Here is a 25,822-nt window from a genome sequence, read left to right as displayed (position 1 = left end):
AACCCGCTCATAGATTCAGTGAATCCCACACTATGCTGTCAGAAGTTATGTTCAAATTGTACTGGTTTATTTACATCCGTCGTTTTATAAACAGTAACACAAACATCTTTACATGAAAAAAATCTCATTGCTGAAGTAGGCACGGAGTCAGAGACTCTTCAGGGTATTTTCAGAAGGGAGTAAGAAGAAGAAAACGTAATACAACAGCTGCTGGGCAGAACTAGAAATACACGGGAGTTGGCCCAGGTGCAATTTCATGCAAATATCTTTAACCGTTCATGTTCTAATGGTATTTACTCAGATAGTAAGAGAAAAATAAACAAACAAGGAATTAGTTCCAGAATTAAGGTGCCCTAGCTTGATTCCTAGTAAAATAACTTAGGATAACTGGCTTTTATAAAGGTCAGTTTATTTTTCTCCCGATGATGTACCGGTTCACAGGTTTTGACTCAAATACTCAATACAGCAGAACTAATCCCTAACATTTTAACTTCACAATTTTTGGTAATGTCCACAAAGATGTCTACAAAGATGCTACGCCTCGGCCATAAGGACGTTCCTGTACTGGGCCTTCTAGCATGAGATCCGTTCTTGTACCACGTACAAGGCCAGAAACACACTATTACACATCTGCCTTCTCTCAAACATTCACTAGCTCACAGGTAGTTATTAAAGGAGTATAAACAAATGTTGAACCAATCAAGGCGGCCTTTATTGCAAGCATACAGCACTGGAAATCTCTTCACTTTAATTGTATTCATTAATTTTCCAGCCACATCTTCAATCTTCAATTCTGCGCTGAACTGAAGGCTTTTAAAAGTCTAACTTATATTTTAGACATTTTGCTTCACAGGATCCAGATGACTGGTATTCAATTGCCATACGCATCTCAGTGCGTGTACTCATCCTCACATGAGGAGCAATTCCAACCTATCAAATGTTAAGTTTAGCATAATTAATGAAATCACAACCCTGTAGTAAAGGTTTATTGCGCATGGTTCCTTTTGGTATTTAAAGATACCCTCGTAATCAATTCCAATTATTTACCTTTGTAGTGGAGAGGACTGCTAAAACATTAGCTTTCCAAACTGTTTGCATTTCTCCCCCTTCATATCTGCAGCCCAAGCTGCACTTACCCATTGCTGACTGGAAGGAAGCGCTATTCCTAACATTTTATCCGCTCTGCTTACAAAGCTTGTTTTAACAGTTCAAGTTACTACCCAGTAGGCAAAACTAAAATTTATAGACTGTAGGCTATGGAGGTATTTTACTTTCAAATCTCAGTCATTTAAAGCCATTCTGTCTTCAACTGCTTCTCCGCTTTGCCTCATTCTTTTGATATACTTGTAGGAACCCAGCAGCACGCTCCCCTATAAATATGCACATCACTCATTGAAGGTGCATCGCAATAAAACAAACTGACCTTTATAATATGTACTTCTACAAAAGAAAGGAAATTAAAAGTCCTGTTCAGAAATTGGTAATAATTTACCCTATCTTAAGCCTGCTATCCAGGCACTGCCATCAGTAAATTGAAAAAAACACAAAGTTAGTATTCGGTTGGGAAACCATCAGCTCATGTTCACATACAGTATCTTCGTCACTTCTCCTTTATAAACTCTTCTCTACAATGTCTTTAGTTATTAACTCTCCAAGGCATCCAATACTTTCATGATCTGTTGTTTTATGGCTTTGGTTGCATCACCTGCGTTTGGAATCAGATACCTTAAAAAGAAAAAAAAGCCATCATTAATTCACTACAAAACTTTCAAGCGTCAACTGAAATTCTTGCTTTCGTGTTTCTTTCTTGCACAGATAAAAGGGAAAGAGAAGGGAAAGCTATTAAAACTAAGACCTACTGAGGGACTAACATCTATTTTTCATGTAACGTTTTCTGTCTGTGAAACTGTATCCGCTGAGGAGGATTTCACAAACCATTCTAGAAAGGGAAGATCCTTCATTAGTTACCAGTGGCAGAGATTGCTACCGGTACCAATGTCTGACGTATGTATGGCAGCCCTTGGTTTTCTTTTTGTTTCTTATTCTGATGAATATCTCCAGGTAATTTAAGTTACCTGTGTCTCTTTTGTATTCACTCCACTCAATAACCTGGTGAGGAAGTAATCCAACAAGCAGTGTAGCTCTCTGCAATACGTTGAACTTACCTGTGTTGGACATAATATCAAACTCATTTTACTCTAAGCAGCCAACAGCTATATAGAAACTTTCCTATTGAAGCTAGGAAGCTCATATCTGAGTATCTGCTCCTAAATAAAAACTGTTAAGTTTCAACTCGATTTTGGGAATTACAGCACACATCTGATTTCCAGCTGACAGCATCCTGTATATCATTGCTACTTATACCGGTGCTACTAAGAGGGCTTACCTTTCAACGGCCAAAATTTCTATGCCTGAAGTATTGCTATTTCCGTATTTAAAGGTGATCAGTTCCGGGTGCTTCTTCTTGGATGTGATTTTGACTACAGAGTTGAGTGCCTGTCGAGACTGTATGTAAGCCAGTCCCTTTCGTGACGGGATCTCCCTCAAACAATACATATGGGTTGCCGTTACTAGGAGATGACTTGAAGGGAAAGAAAGAAGACAATTACACTTCTTATTTCACTAACTATCAGCTACTTAAAAAGCTAAATTTGACAAACAAGTTACACAGAGAACTAGATAAAACAGTCAGCAAATCTAAGGAGTGGTTTCTTGCTTCTGTAAATTAGGCATGTTTACAAAACACTTCCATTGTTCCCAGTTTACTGCATCATAACCATTTTTTTAACAAGCACTGCAGCCTCATCAGCACACATAATGAGTGAGCAGTTCGCATCAGCACCTCATCACATATGCTATGAGCGCTATCAAAGATCAAAACCCCCTCGAACAAGCCTGGCCATACAGTGCAGGGAAAATATCTCCATCCTCTGTCTTCCGTCCTTCAATCATAACCCAATGCCACCTCTTCATCTACAGTATTGCAACTCTATGTGTGGAGCATCAGACCTGAGCCATGACTGACTGCCTGTCACTATACAAGCACTAATGTGGAACTGCTCGCTTGGCCACTCAATTCAAGACCCACTTTCGGCTTCTTCCCAGAAGCATCGCATGTGTGTGACAATGTAGAAGTTGAGTGACAGATCACATTTCATACGACATGTGATTTTATGTTCCTATTAGATTCATTTTAACAAAAGACATTAACAGGCTGTGATGAAAGAGAAAGATCATTGTAATTTTCTGTCATCCATATTCAGTAGGATTTGTACTTTTTAGGGAAGCTAAAATGCAGTAAGCATAGAATTCTAGAATGGTTTGGGTTGGAAGAGACCTTAAAGTCCATGCAGTTCCAACCCAATGCCATGGGCAGGGCTGCCACCCACCTGCTCAGGCTGCCCAGGGCCCCATCCAACCTGGCCCTGAACACCTCCAGGGATGGGGCACCCACAGCTCTTTGGGCAGCCTGTGCCAGCGCCTCACTGCCATCTGAGTAAAGAATTTCTGCCTAACATCTAATCTAGATCTCCCCTAAAGCATCATGTCCTGCACTTGCAGGTTTAGCAAGGTCAATGAATCTTAGGGGTAAGATGAGCAAACAGTACAAGGCAGGGAGCTAGATAAGAACAAACTGAAGCAATAGGTACTTGGGTCTACAGACATTGCTACAGAATACAGACATTTTAATTATGTTTAGAACTAATTCCAGTACCTGGGAAACATATGTCCATTTTCTTTTACTTCATTACAGGGGAAGTTATACTTCACATCAGGTTTATTTATCCATGTTTGGATGTTGACAACCTCTTTTCGATCATCATCAGACATCGAAGAGCTGTCAATTTCATCTATTTGAAGAAAAGGTGGTGGTTTACAAGGAAAAAAGATTATTACATGTCAGACAACTTTTCAATTCACTTGAAACAACAGAAGCTACGCTATTTTAAACCAGGGTCACTGATGTGACAGAACACTGCAGTGATTCTTCTTACTCAGGCCTAGTAGTGCTTTTAAGAGCAAATGTGAATAGAAATCAGCTAAACATTACAGTAGGCATATCCTAGGCAATTAATCTTCTAGGACCTGGTTTTCTGAAACCATAGAAACTCTGAGCATCCATAATATTTTGTGATAAAGAATGGCACAAACTTAAACTTTACTGCATGGGACTCGGAGAAGTATCTTGTTCTTGTTAAAGCTCGCTTCATTTTGCTCCCTCTCAATTCTTATAGAAGAAAACAAGTGATCATTTAAACAACTCCAGATATTATAAATCTCTTTTCTTAATTTTCCTAAATCATTTCATTTTCAAGTCAACAATTCCTAGTCTACACATCTGTTTGGACACAGGATGGCTACTTGTGCTGTGTGTTCCAGTTTCGCCTGTAATTTTTCAAGTGGATGAAACACTAAAATCACCACTAACAGCCCTGATCAATGATAATACTTGGAAAAATGCCATACTGTAAGACAAAGATGTGAAATATGCACTTATGATTTACGCACACTTAATGTCTAAGTATGTTTATCTAAGCAAGAGGAAAATCATCTGCTTTACCAGTGTCATATTCTTCTTCATCTCCGATGCTGAATACAGGTTTCACACCACGGTAAGGTTTTCCTACTCTGTCACTGCTGCTGACATGTCTGCTGGCAATGAAAAGGAAAGAAGGGGCATTGGATGGATGGCAAGAAGACAAATAACTTTCAAACTGATGATATGAATCCTATCAAAACGTACTAGCAAAACATGAATGCAACCGTGCAATTGAAAAAGAGAGATTTCCATAAAGCTGCCTACAAGGAAGCTGGGGCTGACCCATCAAGCATTCTGGTTAGTGAAAGCGTGTATTTCAGTTATCTGGCAAGGCTCAGTACTGTAAAAAGTAAAAGGAACGCTTAGAAAGAGCTTCCGATCACCTTCTCAAGTGACGAGATACATTAAGAGACTGGAAAACTGAAGACATGCTATGAAGTTTCAAGCATGAAGATCTCAAGTTCTATCTGAAGTATTTCTGAACATCAAGGATGGGTTTCTAAAATACAGTGCCAAACTGGCATGGAGGAAAAGACAAAGACTCTTAATTACCAAATCTAGAAGTTCTTTTTCTAGTAAACAGGTCACTCCTCAGAAAGATAAAATACCTTAAACATCTCAGAGAGGGGGTATTATAGACCATTCACTGTAGTGTGAATTCTGAGTTCCTGTCAGGATTGCTTCCTCCATTATGAGTCCAGTCCTGTAATCTTTAGACAAGCAATTCGTACTGCTAACCTCAGCATCACTGGGATTTCTGCACAGATACTGACTGCAAAATCACATTCAAATCTGCTTCTAGATAATGTTAAATGACACAAGCAAACATAACTGAGTCTTAATGTTTAATATGTCTTCAGTTACCAACTGAGACAGCTTAAAGGTCCAGCTCAGAGTACTGTGAAGATAGTCACAGCTGCCATGTTAAAGGCTCTGCAGATCAAATGCAGGGAAATACTTGAAGCAAATACGAGAAGACCTCGGGTGTTCAGAAAGCCTCCAAATATGCAAGTGCTGAAGAACAAACAAAAGCAATACCAAAACAACAGTGCCCAAAAGTTCATGATTTTCACCTTTATAATGGGCAACATGTAACAGTTCAAAACAAAATCCATCACCCCAAAACACACCTGTACCTTTCTCCCATTGCAATTTCTATAACATTTTCTCCTCCACAACATCTACTCATGTTTCCTATCAACTACAAGACCCGGTTCCTGTTCTGAGTATGTTCACACACTTTATTACGTGATACTGTAGAACCAAGTTACAGAGGCCACCTCTCCACTAGTACAGAAACAAATGCTAATGCACGTGATAGACCTGTATGTACCTATCCGAAAGAAAATTTGAAAGCTTAAAGAAGCAATCTGCATTTTCTGTGACTAAAACTTATTAATGAAGATGAAACGAGGAAATGTTTAACAGGAAAAAATGCATTCTACAAAAACAAAACCCCAACAAAAAATGAACATATAGAAACATGCTAATTAGTGCTTTAGACAATAAGCATCAATGACACTGACAATTCAGGAGGGCAGTGTTTCTTTAGGTAGATTGTTGTAAGTACGGAATTGTTTTAGGAATACGTAACCAATTGAGTCAGAAGAAACACATTCAAATCACGTTGACTTGAATTACACAGGGAGGATTTAAGGGAAGGTCTTGCTGGTGTTTAAAGAGCAAAGTTAGTCAAGATGAGAAATGAAAGAGCCACTTCAAAAAAATAATGGTCATGTCTTAAACTAGAAAATAACTTCCTATGGAAGTTATAATTACATAATTACTCTGGTAAAAAATGAATGCAATTCCCTTCTGTGGCAAACCTGCACAATGAATTACGTTGGTGATAAAAACAAATGTGGATCCAATTAAAAGGGTGAGGAAACGTTTTTTCAGAGTTGCAGTTTAAAGAGGAGTTTTTGTGTGAGTTTAGTGTGAGTTTCTTATGGTGTCTGCCTCATAAGGAACATCAGCACTGTGAGTGAGAGCAAGTAAAATAACCCAGGTAGAATCTCACTACATCAAACCTTCTTTGTTTCAAAAACAAATATAACTGTGTGTACCAATGTCATAACATGTTTTAGTTGAAATTTTGGCACATTTTAAAGCATTCAAAAAATGGATCAACAAAATGGGCGTAAAAATTTCCACAATATTTGGGATTTCTAAATTAAGAAAATCTATCAGCTACTGGGACAGCTGCACTTTTTACTTTAGTTTTTTCAAGGACCCTGGTTAGTGACATTATTGGTTTTGCCTACAGGCAAATATTGTTTTCAAGCATGTACAAACAGCTTGGAAAACAGGGGAACAAAATCCTTGAAAACTCACAAAGCACATTAATTCTCCGTTAATCCCAGCAGCAGTCTTGGTGCTTTTCAGTCCATGAGGGTAAAAAGCTGTAACATGATGTTCCTAATGTATACGTAAAGTTCTTAAGTGATTACACAGTGACTGTGGAAGCATGTACAGGTGTGGAAGGTCCTTTGCTTATCACAAAGCCACACTGTTGGTTTGTGAAATAATGATGAGGTAATATACCTGACACAAATGTGAGGGCACTCCACACCTCCGTGAGATGCAGCAGTTACGGGAATAAGGTGAGGGAAAGTTTCAAGGCACGTTCACCTTATTACCTCAGCATTTTTCTTTTCCCAGTAATGAGTACCTCCGGTTCTATCAGTGTATTCTATCAGTGTATGCAAAGCAGCACATAAATTCCAGATTTACAGACAGAATTTCAGAATGGGTTCCTTACAGAGTAAGTCCACCCCCTTATGTTCTGACACTATATGAATAGTTCAAAGCAAGTCCTTTTTGTAGGCTCTACAAGGCCACAACTCCTTCAGTAACTGCTCCTGGCGTCTCACTAGTACAAGTCATTTAAAAAATATAATAATTAGAATGAAACAGAAAAAGAATTGTTCTGCAGAAAGTCACCATGAGGAAGAAAACAGGAGTAACAGAGCAGAACCCAAGAGAAGAAAGCACTTCCGATGCATTCTTTTCTTCCTCTAGTCCCGAGTAGTACTTGTCCAAAACTTTAACAGATTAAAACTCACTGAATTAACATGAAAATATCTGAGCAATTTTGTCAGTGTAACCAATGCTTACAAATATTGCGATGCCATGCTAAGTACGACAAGGGTGATTTTAGTCAGACTGCTGAATTCTCAAGCTTACCGCTCCAGGCTTGCTCTGTCTGGCCACGGAATATTGAAAGGTATTCTATAGCAAATTGGGGCAGAACAAAAGAATTACCAAAAAAAAGAAGAAAAGAAAGGGAAAAACCCAGAGAAGCAATGGAAATGTACTGGCAACGTGTCTCTCTCAAAGAGATCGCTTGTAAAGAAACTTAGCAATGCCCTGGGACAGCTAGCCATGAGATAGAGAAATCTGTAAAAATGTTATCAACGACGTATTGTTTAATGCTATCTGTGGCATATACATATATATATGTCCTACTTGAACTCCTCACAAGACAAAAGGTGCTATCAAGTGAGATTTAAGAGTTTTTTGCTTCCTGTTCTGAATAGTTAAAAGAATATTATTCTAACACACCAGCACCAATCTGTACATTTGATTAGATACAAGATTACTTAAAAATTGCTGTTGGTTTGACCTATGTCTTAATTCCTGCTATCAAGCAAACACTACCGCTGTGACATTCTGGAATACTAATGCCACATTATATGTGAAATCTAAAGGCTGAAAATGTAAGGTAACTTTTGTCTTCACATTTATAAAATAGCCACCTGAAATAGGTGGCATTCCTTATTGTTAACCATAGTGAGGTATAAAATGACCCACCTGTCTACTGGAGTGGATGTATTTTCAATGAAACTAATTACTTTTTCTTTCACATTCACAGATTTAGTCTTCAAAGCAACTGTCATTTTATTCATCAAGGACTTGACTCCTTTTCCATCACTTGAACCATTAGGAGAATCACCCTGTAAAAGTAACTCTTCTCAGGATTAATCATTAAAAAAAAAATCAGGCAATTTAATTAGGGGTCCTGTTTCTTTAAAAGACAAAACAGATCACAAGATATTAAACTCAACATAACATTAATTACAGCATTACACGTTCTGAATTCTATCAAATGACAGCGACAATGTGGGTCTGAACTAAAAATCTGAAAAAGCAAGCTAACAAACCATACTAATCAGCACTCTGTGTGAAAGATAGAGAAGGAATTCCATTTGTGCCAAACTGGATCCAAATTAAAAGCCAAGTTCTAGGTATAACACATTAGTTGTAGAGAAAAGACAACTGTGAGCTGTCCCATGAAACCCTATGCCACCTTTGGAGTATCTCATCCCCAGAGTAAAAAAAGGAGCCACAAACGCACTGTCTATTATTATACTCTGATGGAGCATGACTGCTTATACTCTGTTGAACTCTTGGAGAGTTCTTTTCTATAGGTAGGCTCTTCCTTTCCAGAGGATAAGAACCAACCAGAGGCTGAATGAAGTCTGAAACTGAACACAACTAAGAACAACTGTGACTTGCAGTAATGCACTTCACACGTGAAAAGGAGGAACATGAAGAAAAAGTTGGGTACATCTGGGGCTCTGAAACCACTGAATCACTTGACCTTAATGTTCACTTACATCGACAGAGGAATTTATGCTACTTCTGGAGCCTGAGGTGCTAGCAATCCAGTGACCGTATCCATTTTCTGGTCCTTCCACGTTGATATCTGCTAAGTGCTGCTGAAGGGCTGTTAAAAGGCCGTTAAAATGTTCAGAACTACAGTGGCATTAATCTGTAGATAAAAATACTGTATAACCAAGACTAATCTGAAACAACTTTTGCTCCGCATGAATGACTAAAGCTGATATATTCAGATACTGCTATAACTGGTTTCTTTTTGTGTTGCTCTTTTGAGTAATAAACGACATACAGCAGTTGCAAAAAAGAAGTCATTGCTTTGACCCTACAGGTAGTGGCACATATTGACTAGCAATACTTCTGTACTTCTGTACTGTACAGACATTTCCACTGCTATAGAGTTGTAGGTTGCCGACTGATTCCAGCAACCAACTGTGAAATGACAAATTAACAGTTTAAGAAAACACAATAATTACTAAGCAGCATCGTTGCATGGATCTGCAGTGTACAGAGACCAAACACAAGGAATGGACACTTAGAAGGATGAGAAAATTTCCCCTGCTTCCTACACTGATTTTTCACCAATCAGAAATGCAGGCATGCTGTAACAGTTAGCCACGCTTAAATGCAGATCGGAGCAAAACAAAACTGTGGCAAATGAAACATATTTGCCATTCATTTCAGCAATTTCTAGCCAAAGCCTAATAAAAATATCAACAACGTTAAGATAATGTGTTTTCTTAAGACAATATGAATACTGAAGTTGTTATTATTAGACTTACCCATAAATCCTCCTTTGGCTATGCTTACGTACTCCTTATTTTTCTGCAACAGAAAACATAATTCTGGCTGAAGAAAACATCCTTGGATTGAGTTTTGCAAGCATGGCAATCAGATGCAGCTTTGTTTTAAAACAAAAATCAACACAAAATCTGAATAATGATAAAACAGTTCATATTTGAAAGGGAAAAATAGTTTGTCATTTAAGTATCAATCATACATACAGATAGACTTTATTTCAACTATTAAAATCAACAGTAATTTAGTTGTACCTGTAAGAAGTGTGCCAGCACCATGTTCATATACATATCTTCTTCTTCCCTGCCACTCCCCATGAAGCAGAGATGTTCTCCACCAGCAATAGAGCCAGACTCAATAGACTGTTTTTGTGCTTCTAATAGGGATTTTACAGACTGTGCAAACTCTGATGGATTTTGAAGCATCTGTGGAATGCATTAAAAAGTCTGTTTGACACATAATGCAACAGAACTACTCCCCAAGAAAGAAATACAACTTCAGTTTCTCAACTTATTAGCAGACACTAAATAATGATGGGAATACGTCAGAGAGACCGGACTTCCCTTACTTCTATATGACCAAGTACAGCACTTTCTAACTTTGCCATTTTGGAAGCCTCTATAATACCTAGAATTTATAGGTGCCACTAAGGTTCTCCTCTTGTCTCCTTGGAAGGCTTTTTTCATTGCCCTACCAAGATTTGGGGAAAGAAGCTGATCAGAAATATAAGGAGATACCTAGAGTTCTTAGTACTCTCAAAAAGTTAAGGCTGTGGTCTCCTGAAGACCTATCATGCATGCAAAATCAATGAGCTGCTACAAAAAAGAGATGGAGAAACATGGACATTTTAGATTCATCTGAAATTTCTGCTTGCTATAGTGAAGAAGGCAATCAATTAAATCAGTGAGGTAATGCTGATCTGTAACTGGATTTATAGGGGAAAAAATAACCATTACCTAGCTTTTACACTGGATTAAATGAAGAATTACAAAGCACACAGGGTAGCCATCAGTACATTTGCCTGAATTTTAACTAGGTTTTCCTAGAACCAAGTGCTGGTGCTTTATTACTGCGAGCATGCAGTAAAATTCAGCCCCTATCTAAGGCTGCCAGTTAGCCAGGGAGTGTTTTTGCCCGTCAGCTTTCCCTAAAGCAAACTGTATTTTCTTTGCATTTAGAACCATAGAATCATCAAATTGCTCAGGTTGGAAAAGACCTTAAAGATCATCAAGTCCAACAGCAACCTAACCATAACAGCCCAACTCTAACAACCCTCTGCTAAATCACATCCCTGAGCACCGCATCTAAATACAATATATATGAATACACAAAAAGCACTGAATTTCCACTCATGGCTTTTTGTCACAAAGATTATTTTTTAATAATTTGTTCCTCACACTGTATTTCTAATAATATAAGTGAGTCTGGCAACATTTGTGTGGCATGACTTGCAATGGATCTTTAATATATCAACTGACGCACAATGCTACAGAGTAACTTAAATATGTAATAACTAATAACATCCAATTTAAAAATTACTTTTGTGGACATATTCCCCCATATGCTAACAAGCTTTATTAGCAGTTTATAATGCTTATTTTTACTTTATTGAATCTGGTATACAATGAAGTCTAGAAAAAAACACTCTCGTGTACTGCTGGGAAAGTTCTTCCTAAATAATGTTTTATCTAAGTTAAAACCCCAAACACTAAACATTTATACCTGTGCAAATCATACTTAATAATACAGTATCTTAACTACAGAGATTACGATACTAGAGGCAGGATTGTGTTTCTTAACTGAGAAAGGTAGAAAAGCTTGCTATGCCATATGTAAAGAGAAGTTAATTCAGAGTGTTTATGGGAGCAGTATGGAATGAAATATCAGAGGGTTAAAATAGAAATGAAGCACAGGTGATTTGGGGAAAAATGACAGAAGTCTGACTGAATGTTCAATTAGAAATTCATAATCAAGCGGAAACTACAGCGAAATTTTTAATAAAGTAATTAGTCTATAATACATCCCGGTCCCAAGATTAATGCACTTCCTCTCTCCTGCTATGTAGCCAGCATCTTAAAGGAGCAACCACACAGTTCAGGACATGTGCTCCTTACCACCGGGCTACCGTAGTGCCAAAAAGAGATGACTTCTCCAACAATGTCTAGATTTTTGCCTTTAGTTTTGAATCCTTGTAATGTAGCTAGACTACAGCTGTCCAGACAAGCTGTTCTTTCAGGACAAATATTCTTCTTTCCTTCTACTTAACATGGGATTCAAAAATCAGTCGAGAAACTAAAAACATACGAACCAAATCTGAGTCTAAATGAAAGGCTGTTGATAAGTGCCCAGCATTGTACTGCTCTGCAGGACGACAATCCACTACGAAGAACCTCACCCCGTCCTGAAAGAGAAAGATTTTACCTATTACAAAAATGTTTAAATCACATTGTTTGTGATAGGAATGTACATAATCCAACTATATTTTAGTAGTAGTTCCAAAGCTTCAGGAACCTCCCTCAGATGGGCCAACAGCTATCGGAAAACTGAAATTTAAGTACTCCATACTATTATTATCAGATCACCAGCAGTGTTTTAGTAGTGACTTCTCATTGATATACATGCATAACTTTATTTGGACTAGGAAAAGAAATGCATGCATTCTCCAGTGGAGGCCTATAAACTGCTACATAAAACCAGCAGTGAAGAAACACTGTAATCTAGCTACAGCATTATCCATGTATTGGTTTTAAATATTGCAAGCATTGTATCAAGATATCTTACATACTGTTCCCTGCATCAAAGTATGTCTGCAACGAACTACCACGGAAATAGCTTGAATCCATTTTTTGTGTATTTAAGCAGCTCTTTGACAAAAGACCATTATTTCAGAACATCATTTTTCTCAAAGGTGGTGGGTTTAAAATTTTTCTCTCTAGTAGCTACATCTGGAAAGAAATTCAAATTAGTGAATTACTTCAAGCATCCACCCCTCAGGTCTAGATCGTCTGTATTAAGTTCCCCTTTGCTGTAGCTCTAGTTGCTACAGTACTACACTACTAATAGTGCAGTCAACACATTTACAATGGGAAACAACTTCAGTACAAGAATACTTTCTCGTGAAATAGCAAATATTTATTTGCGTGTTTGCACTCAGAAGTAGAAGTCAGGGATTCCTCTATTTTTCTTAAAATTGGAGAAAAGTAATTCAGCATACTGACTCCTTGCTGCTGATTTGCTTGGAGAATCTCAGACACTGAAACCGCTAGACAGAGAGCCTGGCTCAAGTCTGTGTCATCATCTTTGAGGCCCAGTAAGCTGCTGCCAAAAAGACTGTGATTGTCCTGTAAAGGCAAGAGGGGATAAAAAGGTTAACTGAAGCCACTGTCTTTAAATGTGAAGGCACAAAGTAAAAATACGTTTGCAATATAAAAAATATTAAGCACAATATATGCATATTTTGTCCACATAGTCAAATCTGTTTCATGAATTCACTCAAGTCAGATTTCTTAGAGTAAGGAAGGGCTGCAGGAACAGAGCATGTGATGACAGCTTTACTTCAGCTTCCTTCTGCTTGCTGTTACAAGTACAGCGAGAACTGCTGTGCCGTCTGCTACAAAACAACAGCATCAGCATGGAATTTGTACTTCATTTGTTCTTACAAGAACCTGGTTTGCAAAACAAGGTCACCAGTAATGAAGCAGCAATACTGCAGGGAAGCTTCTTGCCAACACATTCTGCTTAAACTTCTTACCTTTCCAAGATTCTCAAAGTAAATGCTGCCAAGAGTAATAATGGGAAAAAGATGCCTAAAACATCACGATTAAATAATGTGATACCATCAGCAGAAGTTTTCAGTCACCAAAAAGAAGAGGATTTCAAAATTACTTTATTACCTTCCTGAAAGAAGCTGGAGTTTTGCTACAGTAATATTGTGCCAAAGAGAAGAGATCCTCTATATCTTCTACTTCAAGATTGGCTGGTGAAGTTTCTAGAAACTCTGGTACATACAGAAACAACGTAAATGCATCATTATTTCAGAGAAGAGCCAATGTGCCATATTTTAAGTTATTTCTAACTTTTTGATAAATTTGAATATCTTTTCAACTTTTTATTAACAAAGCACGACATGAATGTTGATTCATTCTCTAAAGGAAACTACTCCTCATTCTAAGGAAGCCAGTGCTATCTGACACAAATTCAAGGCTTTGATGCAGAGTAGTTCAATTTTACCACACTTGAATCTCTTCACAGTTTTAATTTTCAGTTGTAATATTAACTCAGATGTAGCACAGCAAAAGTACAAGAAGAAAGGAATTAGTAGGTGAGGGAATGTATTGATGAGAAAAATCAGTGGGTAAAACAGTTCATTGATATTCAGTTATTTAGTAATAAACATAAACAAAGAGGATTGTGCTATATGGTGAATATTTCACTAGGAGATGTATAAGTGAAGTACTTACTTAGCATTTCTTCTTTCTCTGATTCTTGTGCTAAGATAACATCCCTGAAAACAGTAAAGTCACAGGCAAAGATTAAGACAGTAAAACCAAAATGAACCCAAAGTAAATTGCAAATGTCAGCAAGGAAAGCTTCAAAGAACGAAACGTACACTTACTTTGCATTGACAAGGATGATCAACATTAAAAAATAAATAAAGAATGGATCTGCTTGTTGTAGATAACCATCCCATATTGCCTGAGTTACTTCAGTTGAACAGTAATAGGAGAAAAGGCTTCCAAGCTAAAAATTTAGAGAATATAGTGAGCAAGAGATATACATAGGAACAGTCTTATCTGAACAAGATTTTTAAGAGATATTAATCGGCTTAAATAAAAAAACGAACAAAAACATGCAAAAATATACCTTTTTGCTACATATTGAAAGCCAGTTATAACCTAAAAAACTAAGCAATAGGAAACTAATAAAAGAATACACTTAGTCAAGTAGCTCAGCAAACAAGAATTAAAGGATTCAACTAAGAGGCTAATTGAATATTGTTGTACATTAGTTCGATGATGTTATTTAATATTATATTATAATTAGTTTAGGCTGACTGATTGAACATTTGCAAGCAAAAGAAAATTTTCATTACCATTTAACAAACTGGCTGTTCCCACATTCCCATTTAAAAATACACTATCTGAAATGCAACGTTCAAAGTGGATAGAAGAAAGGGTAGAAATTCCCTTTTATGCATCCCAGATAAAATTTGTAATCTCAACTAATTTAAATGTACAGCAGCTGGCTCCATTGGCATCTTACTGAGCTTTCTGTTGCATTTAAATTTGTATCAACAAAATAACAGCTTTCAAAAGTCAGGATGTCCCTGACCAGTGACACGACAGGTCTCTGAATATTGCTTATGAATTTCTACACTAGAAAGCCCTATATAAGTTTGTAGTGAGTTTCAATGTCATCTCATAATATGAGATTTATGATTGTTCTCTAAACTTGTACATCAGAGAGCATGACACTGAGTCAAGACAGCAACATTAGCTCATTTCCCTACATCCTTTCAAACAGAATAATTTTTTTCCTAATAAATCACTATACTTTTAATAAACAACTTTAAAGAAGTTTCTGTTTACTAGGGAAAAATATAAAAAAGCAGGTATGTAGTAAAAAAGACTCAGTTCCTCTATTGAATATTCATAACTGGACAAAGGCCAGAGAATACAAAATTATTCCTGGATACATTTTCACATTAAAACTGGTAACAACCTAAAAAGTCTTTCTAAACACAATCGAGCATAACACTAACCTTATAGTTTAATACATTGTTTTAGCATTCTTTAACTTACATAGGGAATGGAGTTACAAAAAACATTGCAAAGCCAAAGACAGAAGACTATGGAAGAGCTTATGAGATGGTAATGAAGCCTTCTTTCAATTTATGTTCTTCAAGCGCTGTATCATGTCATTTTATTGTCGATACTAAGACCCACTGCAACATGAGAGCTTGGCTGCTTCAATAGTCCTGCTATGTAAACTTTACCAAAAACCTTTTTGATGTAAGCATCTTCAGAACTACCTGCAATCAAGGCAGTTTCGAAGCTAATAGGAGAAAATGAATGATTCTTGAAGGCCTGAGCTCTAGCAGGCGTAACAGCTGTGTGCTGTAGCACTGTACTAGGTAGTAAAATTTATCCACTGGATAACTGGATATTCTTATCTCAAAACAAGCTTATTCAGAAAGACCTGTGTTGATGTTTCTCCATTGATCTACAAGCATTCAACAGCCCACTTTAAAAACTAATGTCAAAAATTATGGTTGCTTAATATTTTGACTATGTTGGTTGCTCTCATTCCTAGTTATTCCACATAGCTTCTGGTATAAACAGCTCTATCAACATATAGTACAATAAAAATGTCATGTTTACAAGATCTTACACCTTGCATCACACAACTGAAGACAAAGAAGCCCACATTATGCCATGTAATTTATTTCAATTTACAAAGCTGTAGTCTCTTGTACTACTCTTTTCTAAACTGGCAATGTAAAATTCAGCGTAAGATAAATTTAGTTTTCATTATGTTTCCCTACTTTCACTTTATTACCCAGTTGAGTGCATATGAATCCGGTGTCATCTTCTTAGTATCAAGAAAGGAGCAGAGTTCAGGCTCATGGTACTGAAGAAGCAGCCTGAATAAGTGAAATGGTCTTCCCTTCAGAAAACAATCCCTGAAAACAAGCAGTGAAAATAATCACGAACCTCTCCAATAAAATTTCAGTCGTCAGACTTAAAGTAGCAATTCTTTATCAGCTGTGATAATGTAATTTCCAACATAGTTCTTATAATTCACAATCGCTAATCTTGAAACCAAAATACCTCAGAAAATTTAGAAAAACCGGACCCACAAACACCAAAAAAACCCATTGTGCTGATAAGATAGAGAAAGAATTTAATACTTCTGTATTATACCCTTTCTCAAATATTTGCAGTATTAAAAGTATTTAAATATCAAAACAAGCCTTGCATAGTTAACTCAGTGTTGTGAGCTCAAAATAATATTATTCTAATACAGCAGCCGATGGAATTTTAAAGGGTGGTAATTTTGCACACAATTAACAGTTAAATGTCAATTCATCAGGCAGGAACTAAAGCAGTATTTAGAATGAAGAAAATGGTTATTGATAAGGCAATAAGAACAGATCTCAAGTGTTTAAAAAGTCAAGTAAGCTTATGTGAAATGTGATGCACTGATCTCCATAGAGTTATCAACCTCACTTTCTTAAACAAAAGTACATCTAGGTTAGTGAAAGGAAATTATTCATAGCAAATTACATGTGGAGATTCTTTTTGGAAAGTATCAAGCGATCTCTAATTTCCCATTAAGTTAACAGGACAAAAAATGTGAAAAGAATAATGTTCTATTACTGAATTTAGCATAAGATTCTAGACTTCCATGTCATTTTCTTTGAATGGCTAATATGGTCAATTATTCAAGTCAGTCAGTAATTCCTTACCACATTTAAACAATAGGAATGGATATATATCCAAAAATAACTCCAAAAAGAACCTTCCAACATTTCTACTGACAGCAAAGCAGCCCTGTTTAGACATTTTTCTCAACCATTTTTTCAGTTTCTTTTTCCCTTTGGTATCTTCTGCAGTAATCAACTCTGAGCAGCACACCCAGCTTGGAAAAAAAGAAAAACCAAGCCACCTCATCAAGAATTTATAGCCAATAGGCATTGAAAAGTGGTTAAATTTATCAACATATCAGGGAATCTGACAACACTGCTAAAAACAAAGCTCCTGTAGCCCATACCAACATAAACACTGCTTCACAAAATACTTCTAATGCCCTTAAAAACAGCATACAGACAGAAGAAAGCATTTTACCTTGGAATGTATTTATTCATGATAGCGTAAAAGCAGTTGTACAAATCACTGCGTGGCAATCGGAGGTGAACCAGAGGTCTGAGGAGATGTATCCAACCAAGGCAAGAACTGTATTTAACATTGCGTGATTTACAGTAAAAAGTAATAACAGACTCAATGTCCAAAAGCAATACTGACTTCTCGTCTTCTGGCACTGACAACCGGTCTGAAATAAGCACAGACATAGAAACCATGTTAACAGCTTTTCAAAGAGAGTGAATAAGTTTAGTTCATAGCGCAACTGTACCACTATGGAATTCTGTATGCTTGGGAAAAATAAGAGAACAGCAAAAAAGCCCCAAAATTGGCAGCACAAATTAAATACTAACAGAAATACCTCTTGAAATGCATTGAAATACGAGTGACTTTTTCAGCCTCTGTAGATTGAAATGTTTAATATCACAACAAAACAAAATGTGAGAAGTTAGGATTTACTGGAACCTAAATGAAACAAAAAGTTAGAGCCTTTAATTCTTCTATTTCTATTTGATATGCTCAGCAAATAACTCCACAGCTCAACTCCACAGCATTTGAATTTCAGCACTGATCAATTCATAATGCATACTCTGCAGTTCCTCAAAAGCCCACTGATGCGCTGATTCATGAATTATCAGTAGTTTGATATCAGCAAGGATTGGAAACTTAAATTCTAGTCTTTATGTATAAATCACATTTTAATATCTACTCTTATTTTTGTAAAAGGTGTTTAAATTTGAGTTTCTTGGGTAACTATAAAAAGAAAACAATTTGCTTACAAACAGGTTTTAGATTAGGGTTAGCACTGTTGCTAATCTGAAAATACACCATGAACATATGCTCTTTTATATAGTGCAGTTCGTTGTTCAACTTCTTATAAGTGTTGTGAGGAACTGGAAAGTTAAGATGTCCCCCATTTACTGACAGACTACTTCTGAACCCATCAAATAGCACAACATTTGGGGATAAAAGCAGTTTGGTAATTGAAGTAGTAAGGCTAACACTTCTTAAATATCATCATGGCTGAGCTGGATACTTACACAAAGCTTCAGCTTTCATTACTTACAAAGCGTTTTTCTGCATAGACTCTCACTTAAAAAGCTGGCAACACTTCAGAAAAATTACTGGCACCTCCCTCAGTGGAGACAGTGGTTATATGCACTTTTGTGCTATGGCAGCTTTTCATATTAAATACTGACAATTAGGCAGTTAAAAACTTGATGGACACCACGGGAAGTTTGGAAGATAGAGCTTGGAAAAAAAGATACTTGTTCTATTTATTTTTTTTTTACCTCCTGGAGTTTTCATCCCACTGGACTGTGTCCACATTTGCTATCACTTATGAGTCATTACTTTAAAATTCCATGACATCTGCCATCTCAGGGTTTGAGCAGATACTTAATTTCTTACAATGTTTCTGACTTTCTGCGCGTTGCTTCTCATCTTCCTCATATCTTCCTCCAAAATGTAAACATTATTTAGGTTATTTAATTCAAATAACAAATCCCTAATACAACAGAGAACAGTTTTCACATAGGGGATCTAAACACAACTGAACTTACCAATTAGCTCTTGGCAATCCTTGTGAATTATATTCTGTTCTGGTAGATCTAAACAGCCATCCCAGGATGCGAGGCTGTCCCCCTTTCCTACAACATTAAGTGCAATCTGGAAAGAAGAATACAAAAAAATATATTCTGAATATTTTAGTGCCCTCAAAAATTGAACTCACTAAAGAACATCCTAAACCTGAATCAATGTACACACATTAAAGTTCACAGAATCACAGAACTGCAGGGGTTGGAAGGGACCTCTAGAGATCATTGAGTCCAATCCCCCTGCCAAAGCAGGTTCCCTACACCACGTCACACAGGTAGGCGTCCAATCGGGTCTTGAATATCTCCAGAGAAGGAGACTCCACCACCTCCCTGGGCAGAACATGGAAACATTCCAGTACACGGAAACAAGTTGGCTTGTTTGTGAAGATACCCAATAATTAAATCATTCACCTCTAATCACACATAACCTCTTCAGGTATTTCCTGCTTTTTAAGATTGTATTTACCTTCCAAACGTTGGCCCTCAGTTCAGCAGGTAACTGCCTTCCTTGAATGATGTTTCTTACAGTTTCAAGATCACAGCCTCCTTCTTCTAGAGCTTCAGCGAGATCTTTTTCCCTGTAATAACAATACATACTGTGTGTATTGAAAAAATAACTAAAACAAAACAAAAACCATAGAACAATGTAATACTTTTAATTCTGCATAGACAAGAGGCTACTACCAAGCAAAAAGACACACATATGTAAAGGTATAAGACAATTGCCCAGTTACCGAAACAATGACGACAAAAAGGTGAAACTATTCACTCCTTTGCTCTTAAGGCTGTTTGTTCAATTCCTCATTCTATTCTATTTACATGAGAGAAAAAAGTAAGTTCAGATCAGTTTTGTTTTTTTTTTTTATGTAGTGACAATGCTGGAAAATGCTGCCCAGGGAGGTTGTGGATGCCCCGTCCTTGGAGGTGTTCAAGGCCAGGTTGGACGGGGCCCTGGGCAACCTGATCTAGTAAAGGTGTATGTTTGGTGGCCCTGCCAGGCAGGGGGGTTGGAACTACATGATCCTTGAGGTCCCTTCCAACCCGGGTCATTCTGTGATTTCAGCAGTCCCAGTGCTGTCGGTAATGGGACAACCACAGCTGATGACTGGAGGAATTTCAGGATCATGTAGCAGAGCAGTGACAAAAGATCTGGTTGACTGGAAAAATAGCAATGGCAAAGATACATGCGTCCCATAGGCAAAGCTTCTCCCTCCCTGGATCCTCTTTGCTGTTCTCTTGGAGCTCTGACACATGCCTTAAGAATGACTCTGCGTCACCCACCTGACTAACCAAACACACACCCTGAGGTTTATAGCCACAGCAAAACACAGAATATGGCTGTTTATTCAGGACGGATAGTGAAGTATAAAGATTCACTCCTTGTAAAAAAGCACATACTTATTATACACATGGGATATCAGACATTAAGGGTGATCTCAGCACCACTCTCCACTATCCCAGATGTTAAGTGCTATTAATGCAATCTAATCCAAACACCTGTGGAAAAGAGTGTGAGCTTTTGAGTTTGCTCTACTTCTTTAATTTGCATGCATCCCCAACTAGCTAAATTCCTCACTACAAACCTTGACACTGTGTGTTAAATACCTAAATTCCATCAGTACCTCTGATCTTGACAAACTGATTTAAACCTCAATCCTATGCAAGTATAAGCATATATATCACAAGCAGCTACCATCACTTAAGACTTCTCAAAGAATTTATAAGGTTGAAGAGCAGACGCTTTCCTAGCAACACACCAGGGTTTCTTTTCCAGCACTTTTTGGCATTGCTTTGTATTTCCAGCATACAGTGGGGCACAGCCAGCAGCCAGTTTCTTTGGGTACCTTTGCTAACTTAAAGTACAGCTTACAATAATTTCCTTGTATTTCAGTACTGAATATAATATCCCAGAGCTCATAGACCTACAGACTGCAAGGGAAAATATTCACTCACTGACAGAATAATGAGGGGTAAAAACACACGAGCACACTTGCACATCATCTCCTATCCTGTTGTCTAACTGTGTATGTAACAATCAGTGCTGGAGAAATTAAACCACCAAATTGGTTCATCCTGAATATGAATGAAGGATTTCCAGGACACGTACATAAAAGACCTGGTGCTCAGCAGAACTGGATGAACTGATGGGTGATCTAATGGCAGTAAAAGCAAACATCAGACATAAGCTGAAGGGAGACAGATCTACCATGGCTACAGTCTATTTCAAGAAGCCATCTTAGCTTTGATTAAGACATGGACAATCCCATTCTATACATAAGCCATGACCTGAAAGGTTAATTCCCACAAGGCATGTGGCTCTAAATGTTATAAATCACAGTAATGCTATTAATGTTTCTGGAGTAAATTTCCACACTACAAAGGATCTCTGAAATTCAAGCCAGAGGCCAATGATCTTCAGGAACAGTGTGCCCAGGGGGCCAGGAAGGACAGCAGCATCCCGACTGGTATCAGAAATAGTGCAGCCAGCAGGAGCAGAGGAGAGATCTGCCCTCTGTACTGGGCACTGGTGAGCCCAAACCTTGAGTACTGTGTTCAGTTTGGGGCTCCTCAATACACGGAAGACATCAAGGCTCTGGAGCGTGTCAAGAGAAAGGCAGATAAACTGGTGAGGGGTCTGGAACAGAAGCTTTATAGGGAGTGGCTGAGGGAGCTGGGATTGTTCAGTCTGGAGAAGAGGAGGCTCAGGAGTGGCCTTATCGCTCTCTACAACTACCAGAAAGAGGTTGTGGCAAGATGGGGATCAGCCTCTCTTCACACTTAACAGCAAAAAGACTATAGAGAATGGCCTCAAGCTGGGCAAGGAGAGATTCAGGTTGGATATCAAGAAAAAATTCCTCTCTGAAAGAGTATTAAGGTGCTGGAATGAACTTTGTAGGGATATGGTGGAGTCCCCATCCCTGGAGGTATTCAAGAACTGTGTAGATGCGGCACTGAAGGTTGTGTTTAGTGGGCAATACTGGTAGCGATGAGCTGACTGTTAGACTAGATCTTAGTGGTCTTTTCCAATCATAATGTATATCAACTGTATCAACTGTAAGAGGAGGACAAAGGGAAATCTCATCTCTCGTGTAACCAGTGATAGAACTAGAGGGAATGGTTTTAAGCTGCACCAGGGGAGATTCAGGCTGGACATTAGGAAGTATTACTTCTCAGAAAGGGTAGTCAGGCATTGGAATGCACTGCCCAGGGAGGTGGTGGAGTCACCGACCATGGGAGTGTTCAAGAAACGTTTGGATGTTGTGTTGAGGGATATGATTTAGCAGGGAAGTATTGGTGATGGTTGGACTAGATGATCTTCTAGGTCTTTTCCAACCTTGATAATTCTGTGATTCTGTGTTCTAGAACATCAAACACATCCAGTTTGCATGCTACAGTTATTGGGAATGCATGAAAAGAGAACGCTAGGCACACACAGAGCAGTGATGCCATCACAACTACTAGCACAGACGGCAGGTATCAAATGTTGGTGCCACGCTGGATTATTTTATTCCCCTAATAAATTCTTGTGACAAGGAAGGAAGAGCTAAACTGCATTTAAAGCAGATGACTTTACTTTGAAGAAGCTCACAACAGCCTATGGTTTTATAACACATTCTAATTACACACGTGGCTTACTTAAAAGAAAACCTGGGAAGTGACAAATGCCTATGAACATTTCCCATGTCAATGGCTAATATCAATGTATTTTTACAGCCATCTTTTACCTTCCTGACACAGGAAACCATCTACATAAAGTCTACCATTTTCCCCAGAAATTTACTTTATATTTAGTAGCTGTGGTTACTGAGTTTAGTTTACGATCCTCCTGACCACTGAAAAAAAGCCTCAACAAGAGCCGTATTAAATCAAAAGTAAAGAAGACTGTCCATTCATAGAATGAACCACAGAATCACAGAATGGCCTGGGTTGAAAAGGACCACAAAGATCATGTATTTCCATCCCCCTGCTATGTGCAGGGTCACCAACCAGCAGCCCAGGCTGCCCAGAGCCACATCCAGCCTGGCCTTGAATGCCTGCAGGGATGGGGCATCCACAGCCTCCTTGGGCAACCTGTTCCAGTGCGTCACCAGCCTCTACTTGAAAAACAGAGGGAATAAAATGGTTCCAGGCACTAATAAGACACATTATGAGAAGAGAAAAAACAACAACAAAACCCAGCACTGTCACACTGTTATCTGAAACAATTCAGATTGTATTTTGGGACCCACATAATGAATAATTCCAATGTAAAGTGAAGGAAAAAATTCTAGGAAATTTTGGCAGAAATAATTCTCTCCATATTTAGATCCATATTTAATCAGTTCAGGTCTTAGCTGTGAAAATACAGATATTAAAATAAAAATACTACTTGATTAAGTTCCCAAAACACTGAGTATTAAACAAGCATCTGCCTCAAAGCTTAACAAGCTTATTCATTACTGTGTATGTCCTTACCTGAGATTGTGAAGAAGAAAAATTAAATCTATATCATTTATTTCCTTCTGAAACGAGGGGGAAATTATTATCTTACTTATAGTTACAATAATTGTCTGCATTACAGGTGATGTCACAGTCTCTGGAGATAGAATTGCATTTGTCTTTGAATCCCTCTAAGGAACTGAATATAGGACAAGGAAACAGAGCTGGTCTTTTCAGTCCCAGACTTCAGACGTACAGGTGCATCATTTTATGCTTCATTAGTTTTCTTTTTAAATGTAAAATGTTAGTGCACAACATCATATGTAGATTTCAACACTGTGATAATACAGTACCAAATCTGCTGTAACTACTTTTTAACTAGGACTAGTCAGAATAGTAGTATTGCACTATTAGGTCAAGAACCAGCCTTTGCATTTCATACCTAACAGGAACTTTATCAGCTTGTTGCAGTCTGAAAGACTAATACTCTTTCATCTTTGGTAATGAACAAGGTTTGAAGTATGTTTTTTCACAGATATTTCAACATTATTCCCTTATTCTATGTCCAAGGTTATATTCCAAAGTGTCAAAACTGAACAGTCAATGACTCCATCCTTAGTTTTGTAACTATATATACCAACTGTCAGGACTATTTAGAAATAATGGTACCAGACAGTGTACTTGTAAAAGCACTTCATAAACACCGAAGTTGCAACAAAAACCTAAACAAGAAAACAAAAATGAAACTCCAGTTCATTCCCCTTTGCTACTAAATTACACTGGGTTGTTTCATCCCCAAGAGCTGTATCTGCAGAACCAGTGCAGACAAAGAACAGACACCAGCTACATCTGCATGCTTGTCAGCTCTGCTTGTTTTCATAGAGAGACAACAAAGCACAAAGAAGCCTGGGCACAGTGAGCATCTGACTTTGGATCCTCCACATTAAAGTACAGAAGCAAATCAACACTGGGAAGGAGCAGCTCCACAACGCACTGTTTGCACAGTGCCTATGTGGAAGGGACAAAGAGCAAGGCAATAGCACAGCAATACACGCAATGCAGAAGCGCAAAGAGAAGAATAAAGGGAAGATACGGAGGTGGAGAAGTGTGGGGTGCAGTAAAAACAACTTCAGTGTTGAACGCCCCGTCCTTGGAGGTGTTCAACACCAGGTTGGACGGGGCCCTGGGCAACCTGATCTAGTAAAGGTGTATGTTTGGTGGCCCTGCCAGGCAGGGGGGTAGGAACTACATGATCCTTGAGGTCCCTTCCAACCCGGGTCATTCTGTGTGATTCTGTGATTAAATTCAGCCTCAGACACAGACGTGTGTGATACTGAGACCCCATCAGCACTGTTACCGCTGAAGTGACGCTACACACACACAAGAAAGAGACTGGTGGACTAGGGATACAACACAAAATGCATTCTAAGTAATAGCTGCGCTGGGGGAGGCCGAAAAGCAGAACTATTCTATAAGCAGCCCAGTACTTGGCAGACTTGCAGGGAAACCCAGCAAAGCCACAAACTGCCCGCACCATGAGGCTCCCGGCCCGCCCCAAAGCCACGGCCCGGCCCTGGGGCAGCCCCCATCCCTGCGCTCTGAGGGCAGCGCTTCCCCCTCCAGCACCCACCAAGGGTTGGGATGGGATGGGATGCGCTCGCCCCACTCTGGGGCCTACGGGCCCGGAGGGAGGGTGGCACCGAGAGGGCTGCGAGCACGGGGCCATCTCTTTCTCCCTCTCCACAGCCTCCCCCTCTGTTCCCCGGCCCCGCTCTGAGGTGGAGAGGGAGGGAAGGGACACCCAACTCACCAGCTGCTCGGCGGCGCCCCGTCCCCTTCCGCCATAGCTGTTGACGTGCCGCCCCGCTCGGCCGTAAAGCACCTCCGGGGAGTTGGTATGTTGTTGTTTCTTTGCGACAACCTCTCTGCCCTGCCGTCTACGAAGCTGTCGCAAAGCGAAGGCGCCGACCGCCAAGCGCGGAAGC

At 38.6% G+C, this 25,822-nt stretch overlaps 1 protein-coding gene across 6 annotated transcripts; it reads right to left on the bottom strand.

The window, feature by feature from the left end:
* Positions 1–45: 45 nt before the first annotated feature.
* On the bottom strand, positions 46–25,710 carry TBC1D23 (TBC1 domain family member 23). 6 transcript variants are annotated; one of them, XM_085525408.1, is made up of 19 exons: positions 25,648–25,710; positions 19,885–19,996; positions 19,383–19,488; positions 17,806–18,010; positions 16,517–16,640; positions 14,574–14,698; positions 14,419–14,462; positions 13,852–13,955; positions 13,177–13,299; positions 12,267–12,359; positions 10,213–10,383; positions 9,943–9,985; positions 9,160–9,269; positions 8,354–8,496; positions 7,727–7,771; positions 4,562–4,653; positions 3,716–3,851; positions 2,387–2,581; positions 46–1,725 (listed from the first exon to the last, which is right to left on the bottom strand). In XM_085525408.1, the coding sequence occupies exons 1-19, from the start codon at positions 25,680–25,682 to the stop codon at positions 1,644–1,646; spliced, it is 2,088 nt and encodes a 695-aa protein (XP_085381534.1). In that variant the 5' UTR covers positions 25,683–25,710; the 3' UTR covers positions 46–1,643. The 6 variants fall into 6 exon arrangements, with proteins under 6 accessions (XP_085381534.1, XP_015732280.2, XP_085381543.1 ...); XM_015876794.3 differs by having other exon boundaries at positions 4,562–4,650; XM_085525417.1 differs by lacking the exon at positions 7,727–7,771.
* Positions 25,711–25,822: the final 112 nt, after the last annotated feature.

This window comes from Coturnix japonica, chromosome 1 (genome assembly GCF_054131305.1).
Source record: "Coturnix japonica strain WE chromosome 1, WE-NBRP24, whole genome shotgun sequence".
NCBI classification, from domain to species: domain Eukaryota; kingdom Metazoa; phylum Chordata; class Aves; order Galliformes; family Phasianidae; genus Coturnix; species Coturnix japonica.
This window is presented reverse-complemented; position numbering and strand designations above follow the sequence as displayed.